This window comes from Halichoeres trimaculatus, unplaced genomic scaffold (genome assembly GCF_033239565.1).
Source record: "Halichoeres trimaculatus isolate MK-OKI-2021-1 unplaced genomic scaffold, fHalTri1.1 fHalTri1_scaffold_5, whole genome shotgun sequence".
Taxonomy (NCBI): domain Eukaryota; kingdom Metazoa; phylum Chordata; class Actinopteri; order Labriformes; family Labridae; genus Halichoeres; species Halichoeres trimaculatus.
Window position 1 is genome coordinate 32,691,794 of NW_027437183.1, and position 16,918 is coordinate 32,708,711.

Here is a 16,918-nt window from a genome sequence, read left to right on the forward strand (position 1 = left end):
TAAACAGTGAAGTGAAGGAAACTCAAAGAGAAAAAATGTGTTTAAACTCAAGTACTTCATGATGCTGGCTAGTTTTCTCATTTTTATGATGTGGTCAAATTCTTTAAGCCTTCCTGAGAACTTCAAAACTTGTGTTTTCCCATGTCCTCTGCGATTCAAGCCAAGGATTTCTTTTGAATTTCAATAGAAATGTATCCAGTTTATCTTTCAACTCCCCCAAATTTGCAGGATGGGTAGAGCTCTAGACTTGAAGGGGGCAGTTCATAATTTTCAATGGTCTTTTTCATAAGGAGGATAACCTAATCTCCTTATTATGAATCTATTCTATGGTATACAGAGCATCATGGGGACTTAGTAGATGTTCCATTCATTTTATGGGCATTCTAACAGCCAATTCATTTTTTAAAAAGCTTGAAACCCCTTAAATATTTTGAGTGTTCTTATTATTTTGGCCTATCACTGCAAACATCCAAAAATCCATAGACTCTTTTAACCGTACAGGTCCATTAGTACAAACTCACATGTACATTTATAATAGAATCATTTAAAATAGAAGTCTCAGAACTCAGAAAAATAACCTCTTCTTACCCATACCAGCTCAGTAGTGGAAATAAAGGCAAACAAATGTGGAACTGCAGAATGGATGAAAGCAAAACAAGACACCTCTCACTCTGGCAAAGATTGTAGATTTCTTAAAGGTGTCAAACAAGAAGCCATTTATTATTATTTCTGGTTTATTTGTTTATTTAATTAATTTGGAGAATGAGTCTTGTAACCACTTTGCAGCAGATTGAGGGTCAGGAGAATGTAAATGTAATGGGGAGGAATGAATTGAGAATGATTTCCCATTGTTTAGAATTTAAATAAACTGACTCGTTTTTGGAGTTTCCCTTAAAATTTGCTTCTTTTTCAACACAGTTTACCACAGATTTCTTAAAATTAAATTAAATTGGACAAAATGTGTGAAATCACAATGTGAGACCAAATATTAGGAAAAAGAAGAGTAGAAAAGAAGAGATTGTAGCAGGCACAGCTACTCCCACGATAACACTGTGTTACTACCTGCTGCCTCTGGGCCTCTGTAATGTAGTAGAAACAAGGTGGGCATCTGACTGCAGCTCTGGGAATAAACAGGATTTTGTAAGTGATGGCTACAGATTAACAGCACACGCCGTCTGAACTAAACCACAATGTGTTGGGGAAAACCTTTTATCAACAACAGATATGATGACTTATAATTTTACCGTAGGTCTACCAAAGCTGTGCAGGGTTAAACTGATCTTAAAATACCTGTCTCCCAAAAATGGTACTGTTACTATGGCAACTATCTTCATTCATTCCCTTCCGTTCTCCGGTGCGTCGTGTGCGTTGGACTGTCCTGATTGGGTGAAACTCGGACCATACCATACAGACAGGAAGGGGGAGAGAAAAATTCTTAAAGAACACACTTAATATTGTTTATTTCAGAAAACAGGCTTTCCAAAGACTAAACTAAAAAATAACGAAGTGCATCGTTTAAATATTCTAAATCCAGTTGTAAATGTAGAATTAGGTCTGACCCTATGGTCTGACCAAATTTTTTCAAACTACGTCTGGATCATTGTTAATCATTTGACCATAGATGAAATATGTTTGATGGGAATGAAAGTAGCATCTGTACAACTATTATAGGACATATCCTCCTCTTCACCAAGCTGAGCAAATTATTGACTGTTTTCTCCTTATGCACATAAGATAAGATAAGATAAGTCTTTCTTTATTTGAGATTGTTAATGCTGCAAAATTTCTTTCCATAACTTTTCCCTTTTTTGTTATTAATGTCTCTCATGCTGTTGGTTGAGCCATTTAAAAGAATCACGCACAGTCTGTATAAAAGCTACTATATAATAATTTGGGCGCAGAACAACTTTATTTTCAGTGATAATGTCTTAGTTTTCAAAAAGATATATCTTACTTTCAAAAACGCAGGATCCAGGGAAAACTGCTAACATTATGAATTCTAAAAAAAAAAGTTAATAAAAAGGGGGTGTGTACGCCAATTGTGATTTTTGCCTGTCAGGCTAAACGCAGGGTATAGATTTCCCAGGCTCCTCACCTGACGTGGAGGACAGCACAGTGTTTCAGTGTTCCTGGTTTTGTCTATCAGATTAAGAGAAAGGGTATAAATAGTTCGCAAAGAATGAAATCTTTTTACATGTTAATTATTCATATCAATTGTGCATGTTTTACAGGTTTAATAAACGATATCAAATGGTTTTCTATGGTACAGGGAACCTGAACGCGGGGTTGTGATTGGACCAAGTATCTGTCATTTGACTGGAGAGCTGGGTTAGGTAGCACTGATCCGCCTCCTGCACACTGGCAGCAAACGTTAGTTTGAATGCACACATTTGAATGAAAGTCAGTGTGGCTGGCTGCAACCACTAGTAACTAAGAATATCAGTATTCAGCAAAGTTATCTTACACACCCGGTGAGGTTGTATTAGTATAGTTAAATTAACGCATTGGGAAAAATACGGGTTGAAGACATTCGTGGAAGGGGAAGGTAAGAGATATTAATGTTAGCCGGGCTCATTCACCATGAATTTCTGTTTGGACAGGTAGGTTAGCTAGCTAGCCAAACTGACAGACGTTGCTGTTAATTTCTTAACACTTTGTGGTTTTCCTTTTGCGCTTTAAACAGTGTATGGCATATATTTTCTACAGTAAGACAGCATACGTTATGATCCACGTACTGAGTCACTACGTGCCTCTGTGCTAGTGCTACTACCGGTATTGGTACAGTCAACGTTAGCACACATGCTAACCCTCAGATATCATGTTGCATGTCTAGCTCTCTTCGCTAGCTTACAGTCTGTGGTTTGTGTTACATTTGAAAATGTTGCTTTCATACATCAGCTGAGTGTGTGCTGTACGTTGTCTGTAACTGTCTGTGTGTTTGTGTTTGTGTTTGTGTGTCCGGGACCAGGCTGTGTGTGGCAATGCAGCGGGTCACGGCGCAGCTCGTCGTCGGGCTGGTCGCAGCGGTCCTGTCGCTGCTGGCGGAGCAGTGCTGTGCAGACAGCGGGGGCCCCAGCCTCGCTGAGCGGGTTATCTGGGCTGTAAATGCCGGAGGTGAAGCACATGTTGACGTGCACGGTATTCACTTTAAGAAGGACCCGTTGGAAGGGAAACTTGGCAAAGGTGAGTCGACATTTTCATTGGTTAAGAGCTTATGATGTGTTCCCGTATGAGCTGTCTCTGAATGACACTGTGGAGAAAATTCGTCTCAGTATAATTGAAACATATTTCAGTAGCCGCCGCTCACTCCTGCTTCCGCAAATGATCATAAACTAATGAGGAGTCAGCATAAAGCACAGCAGCTCCGCCCCCTGTAACAAGTTGAGGAAGCAGGTGATGATATGATCGTGATGTCTGTGGGGAGTCATTTTCGCCTCAAGTTATGAGGCTAAGTTGTAGTGAGCTCAGTGTGGTAACTTGCCATTTGAGACAGAAGAACTCTGTGTTGCAGGGAGTGCAGGAAAAGGTCAAGGCTTGTGCAATGGTGCTACTTAGGCTGCCTTTAAACTCTGCCAGTTTTCCAGTTATGCTGCTGTTAATGTGATATGGTGAGAAAAGTGCACACTGAACCTGATGCTATTCTTCCTCCCAGCATCTGATTATGGGACACGGCTGCCAATACTGCGCTCGAGTCCTGAGGACCAGATCCTGTATCAGACAGAGCGCTACAATGAGGACACTTTTGGATATGATATTCCCATCCGAGAGGAGGGGGACTACATACTAGTTATGAAGTACGCTGAGGTGTACTTTGCCCAGTCACAGCAAAAGGTAGGAACAAAAAATAAATCAGAATTCTTTCCACTGGGTTTGTTTACAGTTCTGCTCATAAGTTTACATACCCTTTCTGAAGATGAGAAGTAGGGACCACTTTGTAGAAAATGTGACACAAGGAAATATGGTCATGGAGAAAACTTTGAGGATTTTTTTGAGATGGTGGTCAAGTGAAGCCATTCATCATGAAATAGCAATGTATGACATTTTGAAACACAATGATAACTGAAATCACACAAATGGTCCTTACGTACCCTTGAATGTTTGGCCTTATAATAATCACACAGTTTGACAAACACAAGTTTGAATGGCTGTTAGAGCTAAGTGTCCACACTTGTGGCTTTGTTTTGATTGTACTTAGTGTCTGTGAATAAATAGTTATTGATTGTCTAAGCTTCGGAGAAAGAGCTGCATATTCCATCTAGCAAGAGCGAAAAGTGGTATCTGGCATATCACTTGCAGCTGATTGGGATAAACCACTTCCTTTTGGAATATTCCAGTTTTTAAACTGGCATACCAGTTCCACCAGTGGGATACCACTCATCTAAGACTGGTTTATTCTGTTTTTTGTTTTTATTGACAAAATAGTTTTAGTAGTAATGAAAATGAATGAATGTTTTAAGTGTTTGTGTCAGAGAAACCTTTGCCTTCGTTGTCTTTTCTTGTACAGTGTAACTCAGGGTTCTGAATGTTGCAGTTGTTTGTGGTTGATCAGCTAGCTGATTAAATTGTCTAAATTGAATGCAGGGCAGTGCTTCGTCTTCTTGACTGCAAACAACTGAGATGCTTACCACCACCTACCGTACACATATGTGTACCTTAGAATGAAATCAGTGAAACTTTATTATTCGCATATAGTTAAAACTGCAGAACAAAGTGCTTTACAAGTTGTTTTTTTTTCTTTAAGAAAAAAAAAAAAATTAATCTTGTAAAAGACATAGCACCACCCCTCATGGAGTCATGTGCCATATTAAAGCATTTAAAGCACCTCAAGGTCCTCCTAACTGATAAAATTATAATTTGCCATACAAACAACATCTGGCAGTAAGTCTGATAAATGTATACCTTTTGAGAGCAGCACCTGGTGTTAGAAAACAGGATATTCCAGTCCCAGACAAGAGGCATACCAGTGATGAAACTTCCAGTTTGACAACTTTTCAAAAGATTAGAAATTGCCAATCAGTAATGTTCAAACTCAGCTAAAGAAGTGGGAAATTAAGGTTCTGTCGACAGAGTATGTAAACTTATGCGCACAGCTGCATGTTTCACTGGATCATATGTCCCTAAAACATTCTGCCTCAGGTGTGTTGCCTTTACTGCTTGAACAATGTAGGACTCCACAGGTTTATTTAACCTGTGTATTGTTTACAGAGCAGACCATGTAGTTATTAATGCTATGGGTGATTTCAAAGTGGTGTCATCAAGTAGCTCGTCCATCATTGCTTACAGTTCTCACAGCACAGTCTGCAGACATAGAGTTTCACAGCTGAGAAGACAGTTGGTCACAGTAGCTATGGTAACATTGAATAATAATGTGTGTCATACATGGATAAAGTTTAAAGAAACATACTGAGTAGGTTTTGTGGAGTCATGTCCCTAGAGACCATCGTTCAGGCTCTGATTTTTGCTTGAAGTGCTCTTCAGTTTCCTCATTTAACTTGAAGCAAATTGTTGTCTTTTTTTGAAGCTCAAATATTTTTATATTTTGTTCAACCAGGACTTCTGGATTAACAAACTAACAATATTAATTACATCTTGAAAGTAGGGTCAGTGTGTGTCTCAGCTGTTAACCATTGAATGTATCTTATAGGTGTTTGATGTCCGTCTGAACGGCCACGTGGTGGTGAAAGACCTGGACATCTTTGAGCGAGTTGGCCACAGCACAGCTCATGACGAGATCATCTCCTTCTCTATACGACGAGGTAAACTCAGCGTGCAGGGAGAGGTGTCCACCTTCAATGGCAAGCTCACGGTGGAGTTCGTAAAGGTGAGCTGGATTGACTTGAATGAATGAATGAACTTTTACATTTCTGAAAGTCCTTGTCATGAGGAAATGTCAGTTTTATTTTTAGATTTCTTCTTAAAGTCATCCATTTTTTTCTTTGCTTATTTAACCAAATTTAAAGAAGTTGGTGAGGTGGAGCCAAGTGACAATCTACAGTCTAAGAAGGTGTTTAAAAACTGCAGTTCTTTGAGATTCCACTAGGAATAGGAATAATCTTCAAATACTTACTAATTCATAGAGAATAGAATAGTTCCTGTGAATATTTTTTCTACCTTAAAGATATACTCTTATCCTTAATAGGGCCTGGCTGCACAACTGGCACACAGTGGCTGTTAGCCTTCTGAATGCTGTTTGCTAACTGCCAATTAGAAACAGAAGAAGAAGAAGGCATTAATAGGAGGTTCCAGTTAAAACTGGTGTCATTTTGTAAATTTCCAAGGCAGAGAAAACCACAGTGACTGGGTTTATTTGAAAAAAAAAAAAAAAAGCTAAGGTCAAGTGCATATTTTGAGAGGGCAAACAAACACAACATAATTACAAGGACTGTGCACAGAGAGCAAAGGATTAAAGAGAAAAGGCAGTGCCTATTTGGTTAATCATTGAGTTATATCCTGTGATTATTGAATGGTATAAATGCTTAAAATGCCCAACCCTATTCTAAATAACTCATTTGTCTAACAGTACAGTGGGTTGAGATTTATATTTTTTTAAGAGTTATTAAACTTAAAAATTTTACTCATGTGAGAACATGGGTGACATGACTGACAGGTGGGCATCCTGTAGCTGTCTGTGGAGAGGCTTAAGGCTGGTACACATTACAGGACTCTCCAAACCTTCACACATGTAGAGACCACATACTTGATGATAACAAAAGACAGATCGCACAAGATTTCTCTCTCCTGATCTTACAGTATGTGGTCTGCACTCTGAGGACACACTATCAGATTCTTCAGCAGAGCTTCAGCTGCTTCACGCTCAATGTTCCAAATCTCACGTAGTAAAACGTGACTTCGGTGTAAACAAACATGACGGACGCACAGGCAAAAGCAAAGATAGTGCTTTGTTTTCAGACCCTCGAATTTTGAAAAAAGCATAAAAAAGGAAAGGGCTTTTGGAAAAGGTTGTGGAGATGGCGGGGATATGGGCTGTGTGAATAACAATGTGAGTTGTTGGTGAGGAAAGTTGTTTAAAGTATTACAGATAGATTTCTTACTTCCCCTTCGGTCAGTCAGCTGAGTCAGCTTGCGTCTTGATTGGCTTTGCTCTGGTACACGTGTCATTACACGCTGTACCTGCTCTGCCTCTTTCGGAGCGCCCCACACACTACAGGATTTTTAGTCGCAAATATCAAACATGTTCATTATCCACAATCTCTGAATCGGAGGCCTTCAGAGGGCCTCTGACCAGAAGAAATCACTGTTAACACACCCCACACCACAGGACAATCACACATGATGTCATCAGACAATCGGACCTTTGCTGGCTTTGATCCTAAGGAGAAGATCGGGACAAAAATCAGCCCAATAATCCTGTAGTGTGTACCCGCCTTAAAGACCTGCTGTCTTTCCTCATCCACTCCAACAAAGATAGGAAGAGTTCAGGATTTCCAATATGGCTCCCTTTGATGGTGGGCTTCAGAATCAATCAGAAACAACAGGTGACAGCATGGAAACTAGGTAATTTCATTGAAATCTATGGTTGTAACAGAGTTAAAGGACAGATTGTTTCTGAATCATGGGAAAAGAGCATTTTTCTACATGTTGATCTGATCCAAAAGTAGGTGCGTAGCAAAATAATCAACTCACAATGCAATATGACATATGATATAGGGGCCAAAATACAGAATACTTAAGATACAAATTAACTTTTGTTGACATTATCACAGAAAAGATTCACATTACAAACATAAAAAAACAGCAGCTTTTGTTTTTCTTTTTTGATGCCTGTCTTTTCACTTCTTCCTCAAAGAAATGATTGTCTTGTCTTACTGACTAATGACTGTTATCTTTATCTTTGGAATTAGGAGTAATTTTAGGATTTACAATATATTTGTTGTAATACAGCACAATAAATAGTGCAGAGTTTGCCTTTGAAATTAATGTCCCATTGTAATAAAACATGACAGCCATTCACAAGAGCTAATTCACAAACAGGGCAGACTGGGTGAATAAATCAAACACACCCTTTGTGTGTATGAAGCAGCTGACAGCTCTCAGTGGATCAGTCTGAAAACAAACAGTGAAGTAAGTCATATCTCATGTTCAGATTCTCAGAATTGAACTGAATATTTCAAACAACAACCCACCAGTAAAAACACCAGCGCTTAACACGATAGGCTAATAGGTAAGCATGAGTGCATTAGCTTTAGCTCACGCCAGCGTTGACTGAAGAGGAGGATGATTGACAGATAGCGTTTTCTCGAACTCTGATACAGAGACATGTTGAAGCAGAACAAAGACAATGAAATGGGGTTGATGCTTCCTTGCTGTAGTTTTGATCAAGCGTAATTACCGTTAAATAAAGGTTTTAGTTTTTTCTATGCTAAAGGGGACATATCATGCTGATCCCTGATACTTAATACTTACATATAAAATAATAAAGTTGAAAACAAGACCTTTCACCCCCTGAATTTTCAAAAAATGAGATATTGTATTTTTTTCTAATATCCTAGAACGAGATTTGATGCCTCTGAAAATAGGTCATTGACATTTGGCTTTTGAGATTTCGACCTTTGTGACGACACGAGGATCCTTTCTTTTTATTGGAGTAATCTGATAAAGCAGCTCCTCCTCTGTGATGTCAGTTAGTCACACAACTGCCACCGAGGGATACACCCACCAAGAGCCGAGCATAAACGTATTAACTACATGTTACAGTACCGGTTTGACTCACCACACTGGAGCGTCCTGAGATGATCTGTGTCCAGGTGGATTTTCTTCCTCCTGAGCTGCAGAACTGTCCAGGTCTGACTCGGGGTCCAATACTAAAGGACATATCCTACACTCTTCCATTTTATTAGTGCTATCAATGCCTTACGGTGAAGTTTTGGCAAACAGCAAACTCGCTCGGTCTGCCCCATCCAATATGGCGATTTGTAAATACTGCCATGCTGCAAAAACCGCCCCCTGGCTCTACCCCCTCCACCCCTCTGATAGAACTGACCAATCAGAGCACAAAGGGCTGTGACGTTGCGAGGTTACTGGAGGTCATTCTCCAAACGGAGCGTTTCAACGAGATCTTCAGAATGGCCTAAACTGAGGATATTGAGAACGCTATTGTGGGGCAATGAAGGAACTAAATGACTTGTACTGAGGGCAGAAATGCTTTACAGGCATCCTAGTCTGGTATAGTGAAAAGGAGAAACAAGCATGATATGTCCACTTTAAGAAGACTGTATGTCAGAGTTATAATCTTGCAGAATCTGACTCTTTTGTGCGGGGCACCTGCAGTTATGCACAGAAATTCAGGCCCTTTTAGAAAAAATTTCCCAACTTCATTTAATTTTGTGAATCTTTGAGATTTATTTTGCCTTTTTTTTATTTCACTAACACCCCTATCCAAAAACATGTCAGTGTTCACAGTTTGACACTTCAGTCCTTTGTTTGAAAAAGTGACTCTGTTGACTTATTCAAACCCTTGACTCAATGTAAACTCAACAGCACATTTCCATGATGAGCTCCTGGTCTGCAAATGTTTGCTGTGATAAGCGCTGGGAGTGTGTCGGCTATTCAAAGGTCTGACAGAAGTCCTACATCTGCCTGCCTCGTGTGATGTTCTTGTGATTGTAGCGTGAGGAGTGATTAGCTTTGCTCTGGAGTGCTCATCAGCAGAGAGCTGTCTGTAGATCCCTTAGCCGAGTGTTTCTGCACGTTAGTCATCGCTCGCCTTTGTTTCTGGATTTAATGGATATGATTGCTCGTTGCTGTGATTCAGAGAGGTCTGTTGCCTGGCTCTGAACGAGCAGCTATCTTTGGGATGGTAAAATAATCCTGTCGATCCCTTCCTGGTCAAATTTTACTCTTCAGTCATACATTTTGTATTTCCTGCTGTAGGCGTGCAGCCGCAGTGCTGCTAGAAATTTTTGGTTCGAGTGTCTCCCCTTCATATTATCCAACATCCACTCTGTACTTCACAGACACTTCCTTCAGCCTGGTGTGTGTGTGTGAGTGTGTGTGTGTGAGTGTAACACTTCTCTTTTTGTCCTCCTTACAGCACCAAGTGAAACTGTGCTACTGATACTACACCGCTCTACTTCTTTTACCGCTGACTTTTTATTGACTGATGAGCGGATGAGGAAATAGCCAGTAAGACATAGTGGATGACTGTGTATTGACGTGGGTGTAATTTAATGTTCTGCAGCAAAATTTGGCAAAAACCACTCACGACCAAGACAGGAAAACCTCACAAAATGCACCAAAGTGGAACTTGTAATTAACTGTAGTGATTCCTGCTGGCTGACTGTCAGCTTTTGTTATCTTCACAACAAGTTTGTCTTCTCAGTTCGTTTGAGTCCTTCTGAGAGAATCAGTGAGATACCTTTGATTCAGCTTTAAGTTTGGAGAGTAATCATGAAGAGGGTTGATTATGCTTCAGGCCTGGGGACTGGTTTGTGTTTCGTTGTTTTTCTCCTGACATAATTGGTATTTTCCTTTAAGCCCCAAATGAAGGACTTTGTGCCTGAAGGCTAAATCTGCAGGGTGACATACTTCAGGAAAGTTTTCCCGCAATGACCTCTTTCTTTTATATATTTTTTTTTGTGTGTGTTTTTGGTGGATCTCCGGCCCCTGTTGGCCTTTCTATTCCTGAAACGGGACACACTGTTTGTTTTTCCTGCAAACGCTGAAGTATTCATGTTATGAAACAGTGAAATCTGCCAAGGTGCAGGTGTTCCTGTTTCACGTTTGCCTCTTGATCCAGCACAAATCCACCTGCACCTTGTGGTTTCCCTTTCCCTTTATTCACAGTTTATATTGGGATTAAAAACATAGAGGCGTGTCAAACAGAGGGATGGGTGCCTCACTGTAAAGAAAGCAGGACTCATCATAGCTTCATTTAACCGCTGCGTTCTTATTTTTCTGATCATTTTTGGTGTTGTCTGTGGTTTACTTTAATCGTGTGTCCTGTGTTTCAGGGTTATTATGACAACCCGAAGGTCTGCGCCCTCTACGTCATGAAGGGGACGACAGAAGGTGAGTACCTCCACAGCAAACACAACCTTTAGCCATGTGCATAAAAACTCAGTTAAAGGGACTGTTCTTTTTTTTTTTAAGTGGGGTTGTATGAGCTCTATGTGACCGCTGAGGACATTAGATACATATTGTTGCTGTTACAGGACACTCCAGAAAAATCTTGATTACAAGGATAGAGTCGGAAGATAAGTCAAGATAGAGTCAGAAATACTCAGTGGTGTAAATGTCTGAGCTGTGACTCAATGCCCACGGATGCTGAGTGTTACTGCTGTCACGAGTGGAACTTGGTTACAGACACTCTTCAGGATTTGTCTGAGGACACTGCTGGCTCTCAAGCCGTCTGTATAACTCATCACACAGATTTCACTGCTCTTCTAAATTCTGGAGTGTCCTGTAACAGCAACAACAACAACAACAACAACAGTCGTGGAAGCAGTAACACTTAGCATCTTGATGTCCAGTGTCCGTGGATGTTTCCTCTGTATTCCTTTCAGTCGCCATCTGTAGCAGCTCTGTGTGCTCCGGTTCATACAGGTATCCTTTTGGTTCCAAAGTGAATGAAACTTCATCGTCGCTATCATAGTCACTTATTTTGAATTTCCTACGCTGCCTCACAATCCTTAGAGTACAAACAAAAGAATTACGATACTTGATCAAACTTACACGAGGCTACAACCGGCGCCCAAAGCATAGCTTGTTTACATTCCCTACAGCTGAAAGGAGGATGGGGATGGAGCGCACTAGCGCTGCGTGGAAGGATATATGACCAGATAGTTAACCGGATAAATGTTTATATTTCCGAAGACTTAATGCACTTAAAAATTATTTTATGTAGCGTACTCTTAAACTGTGGTATTACTTTTTGATTTGAGTTCTTGTAGGCAGAGAAAATAGCCTTTGAATTTGGTACCGTCTCTCCCTGTTAGCGTCTATTTCCTCGTCACCATCGATTAAAGTTTGTGTCTTACTGAGGGAGAGGAGACAACTTTCTACTGTATCTAATGTCCTTAGTGGTCACATAGAGCTCATACAACCCCACTTCAAAAAAACTGAACTGTCCCTTTAAATGAACAGATAAGAATGTCCTGAGCTGTGGATGTGCTGAGTGTTTTTCATTTCAAATGTCCTCATTCGACCTTCCTCGTGCTCCTTTTCTGCACAGATGTACCCAAACTTCAGCCCCACCCTGGTTTGGGAAAGCCTGAGGAGGATGAAGACTATGAGGATGAACCTGAGGGAGGTGAGGAAGGTGGGAAGAAAAAGGTCCCTCCAGGTTCAAAGTACAAGGTCCAGTCTGGCCCCAGAACACCAAACCCGTACGCAGCCGACAACAGCAGCCTGATGTTCCCCATCCTGGTGGCGTTCGGGGTTTTCATCCCCACACTGTTCTGCCTCTGTCGGCTGTGAGTCACAACCAGCGATGGAGGAGACGTCAGGCGGACGTGAGTGACTATGAAGAGAGAGGCGAGGAGGAGAAGGGAGGGGGTCAAGGTGACAGTTGCAGCACAGGTAGAAGCATACACACAAGAGGAGGAGAGCTGGAAGAAAACCACGACGGAGGAGGACAAAAAGAGACTATAACTTTCCAGGAAGCAGCGAGGAGATGAAGCGAATGCTGCCGTCATGTTCTGCCGTTGGGAGGGGAAGGGAGGTGGAGGAAGTGTTTGCTGCGCGCTTCTTTGTGAATGTGTTTGGCATCCACCTCTGCTGACCCTTTGAACAATGTTAGTCATTTCCACTCAGAGACCGGGCCGTGTTCACACACGCCAGTCTGTTCGGTCTGAAAGCATACGTCAGTAGCCAGGGGATGCTCAGGAGCGATTAGCTGGGGCCTGTTTTATAAACCTAAAGCATTGTTTGTGCTGGTTGTTGAGAGGACGCACTCTGTGACAGCCCGGCTCAGCATCTGATCAGAAAATGTTTCCTTCAAATTGTAAACGGTGCTGCGTAGGATTCGATTCTTCCAAGTAGAAACAGACGGTTAGTGGGATTCGTTTCTTTTCCAGAGCCCTCATTTTTCCTCAATTTGTCACATTTTTTTGTTTGTTCTAATTAAGTCAGCTGTTTGCTGACGTGCCATCACCTATTTGCCATGAGTAATTTGAAGAAGAAACAACCAACCTCTACAAAAGTTGAGGTTTAGTTTAAAAATAAAATCTTTGTTTCACTATAAACTGATTTAGGGCCTTGAAAAGTGTGCTCAGCCGTTCTTATCCAAGGCTAATGTGCTTTTAAAATTCACACTTTACAAGGTCAGATCTCTGAACATTCAGCCGCAGAGGGGCACACTATTTCATTTAGTGAGAGGCAAAGTTTATGCTGTGAAGAGCTTACGCTCAGATGAGTCCAGATCTTTACATCGCTGGATTTTCTACCTTCGCCGCCTTCTTCTGTCATTCTTTGATTATGCATGCCTGCCTTTTTGTTTCACCAAAGAATGTCTTTTTATTTACTGTGCTAAGAAAGAAAAGCTCGACGGCCTGTTTTTAATTTAGCAAGTATCTTGCGGAACATGATTCGTGACGCTTTCGTGGCATTTACTTTGAATAAGGTGTGTTTGGACCTATGCGACCCTCCAGCATCACAGTGAGGTTGATTTAGAGGGAAGGTGTGTGAGTTTGTCCATCAGAGGCTGGTTGAGCTGAGAGCTGTTGTGTTTCAGATGTGTGTGTAAAGCAGGATGCTGTGTAGACTCTGTCAGGCCCACATTAATCCAGACAACAGGCTGCTGCAGCTCGACATCAGTACGATAAACCCTGAGCCAGACATCTTCAAAGTCTCTGTGCTCCTCCACCTGGTGGAGGGCTTATCATGGATGTGATCATGAAAACAAATGTTTTTAAATCAACATTCATTGTCCACCCCTCGTTTTTCTCTCAGCCTTCTCAGACTTGTCGTCTTAAAGCTGTTTGACGTGAACTGTGCCATTTTTGTGAAGCTAAAGTTTGTGGAGCATACTAGGGACAACATTTTATCATTGAGCCTTTTATTTTAAATCCTCTTTGCCTTTTTTTTCTACATAGCCATGTTATAGAGTCTGCTTTGTGTGCTGGAGTCTCATCTGTTGGATATCATTTACGGCTTTCCCTGCGGATTGAAAAGCAGCTTTGTTCTTCATTTTTACTGAAGTTGTTTTGTGAGCCCTCCTATTTATGTATCTGGTTACCTCCCTTAAGTGCTAAGCTCGGCTCCAAGGAAGATTTTGTAACTTTGCCTGCTTCACTAACGCGTCTTAAATGTCCCCTAACTCCCGCTCCCCTTACCAGTATTGCTGTTACCAACGGTTGATAATTGAGGTGTTGTGGATCCTCCTTCACTCCTTGATCCTCCTTCCCATTTTTGATCAACAACAGGTGAAACGTTTGTGCCAGAAAATATTTGATCAGCTTTTGGGATTCAATGTTTTTCTTTCTTAATTTTTTAAACTGTTAAGTCGAACCATGTTTAAGACGACAAAGCACCTGATTTCTTCTGAAAAGATGCAAAAAATTGTTTAATTCAGCACCAAAGTCACCGTGTCCTGTTCCTCTGTCGGTCTACACAGCTGCGTGTGTATATAAAGGTACAAGCTCACACTTTTTATCGTGTGACACCAGTTTTGTTCTCTTCACTTTTTGAGTTGTAGCGTTTGTTTTTCTTTTTCCTCCTGAGGAAGACTTTGTGGCCTTTCTTCTGGGGGAGGAACGGTTGTTGGTACAGAGAATAAAAACAGGCGGTTAGGTGACCTGACTGCTGGAAATGAAAATAAATAAGATTATATCTGAAAATGTGGGATCTTCCATTCTATTATATATAATTTAAATCAGAGAGGGGCTGATCTGGAGATAGTTTATGATATGCTTGGATTTGTATGTATGAAACTTTTTCCTCAGGATTTGTTCTGTTTTGAGTTTTTAAACGTGATATTTTTATTGGTGTGACATTTTGCACTGCCTCGTGTATTTTGAAATCATTTGTTTGTGTGTTTGTCTTTGTTGCCTTGAAATTTGAATACATTGTGCTTTACCATCACTCGCCTTGAGGTTGCTCTTCTGTTGGTTTACATCAAATCTGTCTCTTTTCTTTGTCTTCCCTGCTCAACACACTTTTCAGGGCTAGTTTTTTCGCTCCACACACACACACACACCAACACAGATCTTGGTAGGATTAAAGGATGACTGCTGGTAGAGCTAACACATCTCCAGCCTGTTCTTACACTCAGCTTTTCTGGGCGCCAAGCCAGTCAGAAACAAATGAAGAGGGCCGCAGGAGGACTCGGTGGAGTGTTTCTACCCAGTCTTACCTGTTGTGTGCTGAGCTTACTGCCAGCCTTTTTCACATTTATTGACAAAACATCCTGAAGCTGGATGAACTGGAGCAGAATGAAGATCTGCTCTCCGTTTTTTTTAAACTATTTTTCACGGGAACCAAAGAATTGCCCCTTTTTCTGTTATGATTCTTACGCACGGCGTCTGATGTGCCGCTGATGGTTCTTCTCCTCTGTCAGTCTTTTGTTTTTCTCTCACCTGGTGAAGCTGTGAATAAACCAGGGACACAAAACACTTGTCTCGTCATCAGATTTGTTGTCACTTGCTCATCGTTTTCCTGCCATAACACCCAGTCCTGTTCAGTTTTCCTCCCCAGTCATTTCCATCACTCTGTGATTACTGTACGTTTGAATGAGACGAGCGTTTCTGCTTGTTGCTGTTTGTTTTTCTGGATTTCATTGACAAAGAGACTGAACATGTGAGATGAATTTAAACTGAGACAAAATCAAAACAGCAAAACATCAGCCAGCAGACCACACAGGAATACACACACACACACACACAGAGCAAGGCTGCAGGGTGAGAGTGTGTGTGGAATAAGAGTCCTACTGTATAGAAACACGTGTTGGTTAAAAATGCTCCTCTGAGGCTGTAGGCGGCAGCAGGTGGACTGAAAAGTATCGGAGACCCCTGATCTTTCTCAGATGTGGCAAATATCTGCAAAATGGGAAATGCTGATAAATGCTGTCTCTTTTTAATAAATGTGCTATTTTATCAAAACCTGGAGACTATTTGTGCTTTTATTTCAGCATCATGTTCAAGTCAGCTCATCCTGAGTGTCTGCCTGTTAACTTCTGTAAAACTCACAGCGCTACTGAACAACCTACGGTCAGAGTTCATCAGGGTCACAGCACATGTACGCGCTGTTTGCTTGTCCAGGTGTTGTTTCTCCCACCAACTGTGAAAACTTCTTTAAATAGGAGCAGACATCTGAGATTTAGAGGTATTGGTTTATCTAAAAGAGGAACACAGCTGAACAAAGTCCACTGAAACACTTCCACACACACATACAGGGGCGTAGCTACAATTAGGCAAACACAGGCAGTTGCCTGGGGCCCCAAGATTCCCAGGGGCCCCCAAAGCATCTCTTAAAAACTGATTTATGAAGTTCTCATCAATTGAAAGCATGTCTTGTTTCTAAATCTTACTTCACATGCTTCAAAATACATCAAACGGCTTAATCTTTAATGATGGTTTTGGGTACTCCCCCTCCCTTCTTATTCAATGGGCTATTCCATGTTACAACACATGTGAAAATTTGATTCAGGAAGAAAGTGGTAAAAAAAACTTTTTTCCCCCATTTTTTTCTTATTTTCAACCAAGTCGTAAATAAAAACAATGTTGCTCTGAGATCTGAGATAAACATATAAGACTTCCAGGATTTTAAGGACTTTATCTAGCCCAGGAAACAGGATCATTTTCTCAAAATCAAACCTTTTGAGTTGGTGATAAACATGATTGTACAAAATCTCTTTTTTGGAAACATAACTCACTGGACAGGGGGTCAAATAGAAATACATTAACTTTAAAATAATAGTAACAAAAAGTATGGTAACTGTAAATATCACCTCTTTCAGTAGATT

At 40.9% G+C, this 16,918-nt stretch overlaps 1 protein-coding gene across 1 annotated transcript; it reads left to right on the top strand.

The window, feature by feature from the left end:
- The first annotated feature begins 2,071 nt into the window (after nucleotides 1-2,071).
- On the top strand, nucleotides 2,072-16,037 carry mlec (malectin). The gene is made up of 6 exons (XM_074671034.1): nucleotides 2,072-2,545; nucleotides 2,969-3,183; nucleotides 3,653-3,831; nucleotides 5,645-5,821; nucleotides 10,971-11,028; nucleotides 12,191-16,037. The coding sequence occupies exons 2-6, from the start codon at nucleotides 2,982-2,984 to the stop codon at nucleotides 12,433-12,435; spliced, it is 861 nt and encodes a 286-aa protein (XP_074527135.1). The 5' UTR covers nucleotides 2,072-2,545; nucleotides 2,969-2,981; the 3' UTR covers nucleotides 12,436-16,037.
- Nucleotides 16,038-16,918: the final 881 nt, after the last annotated feature.

Excerpts from the sequence above, each read along its gene's own strand:
- mlec (XM_074671034.1), top strand. The coding sequence starts at position 2,982 with ATGCAGCGGGTCACGGCGCAGCTCGTCGTCGGGCTGGTCGCAGCGGTC. Across the intron at positions 5,822-10,970 it reads TCACGGTGGAGTTCGTAAAG|GGTTATTATGACAACCCGAA; the intron begins GTGAGCTGGATT and ends CCTGTGTTTCAG. Across the intron at positions 11,029-12,190 it reads CATGAAGGGGACGACAGAAG|ATGTACCCAAACTTCAGCCC; the intron begins GTGAGTACCTCC and ends TTTTCTGCACAG.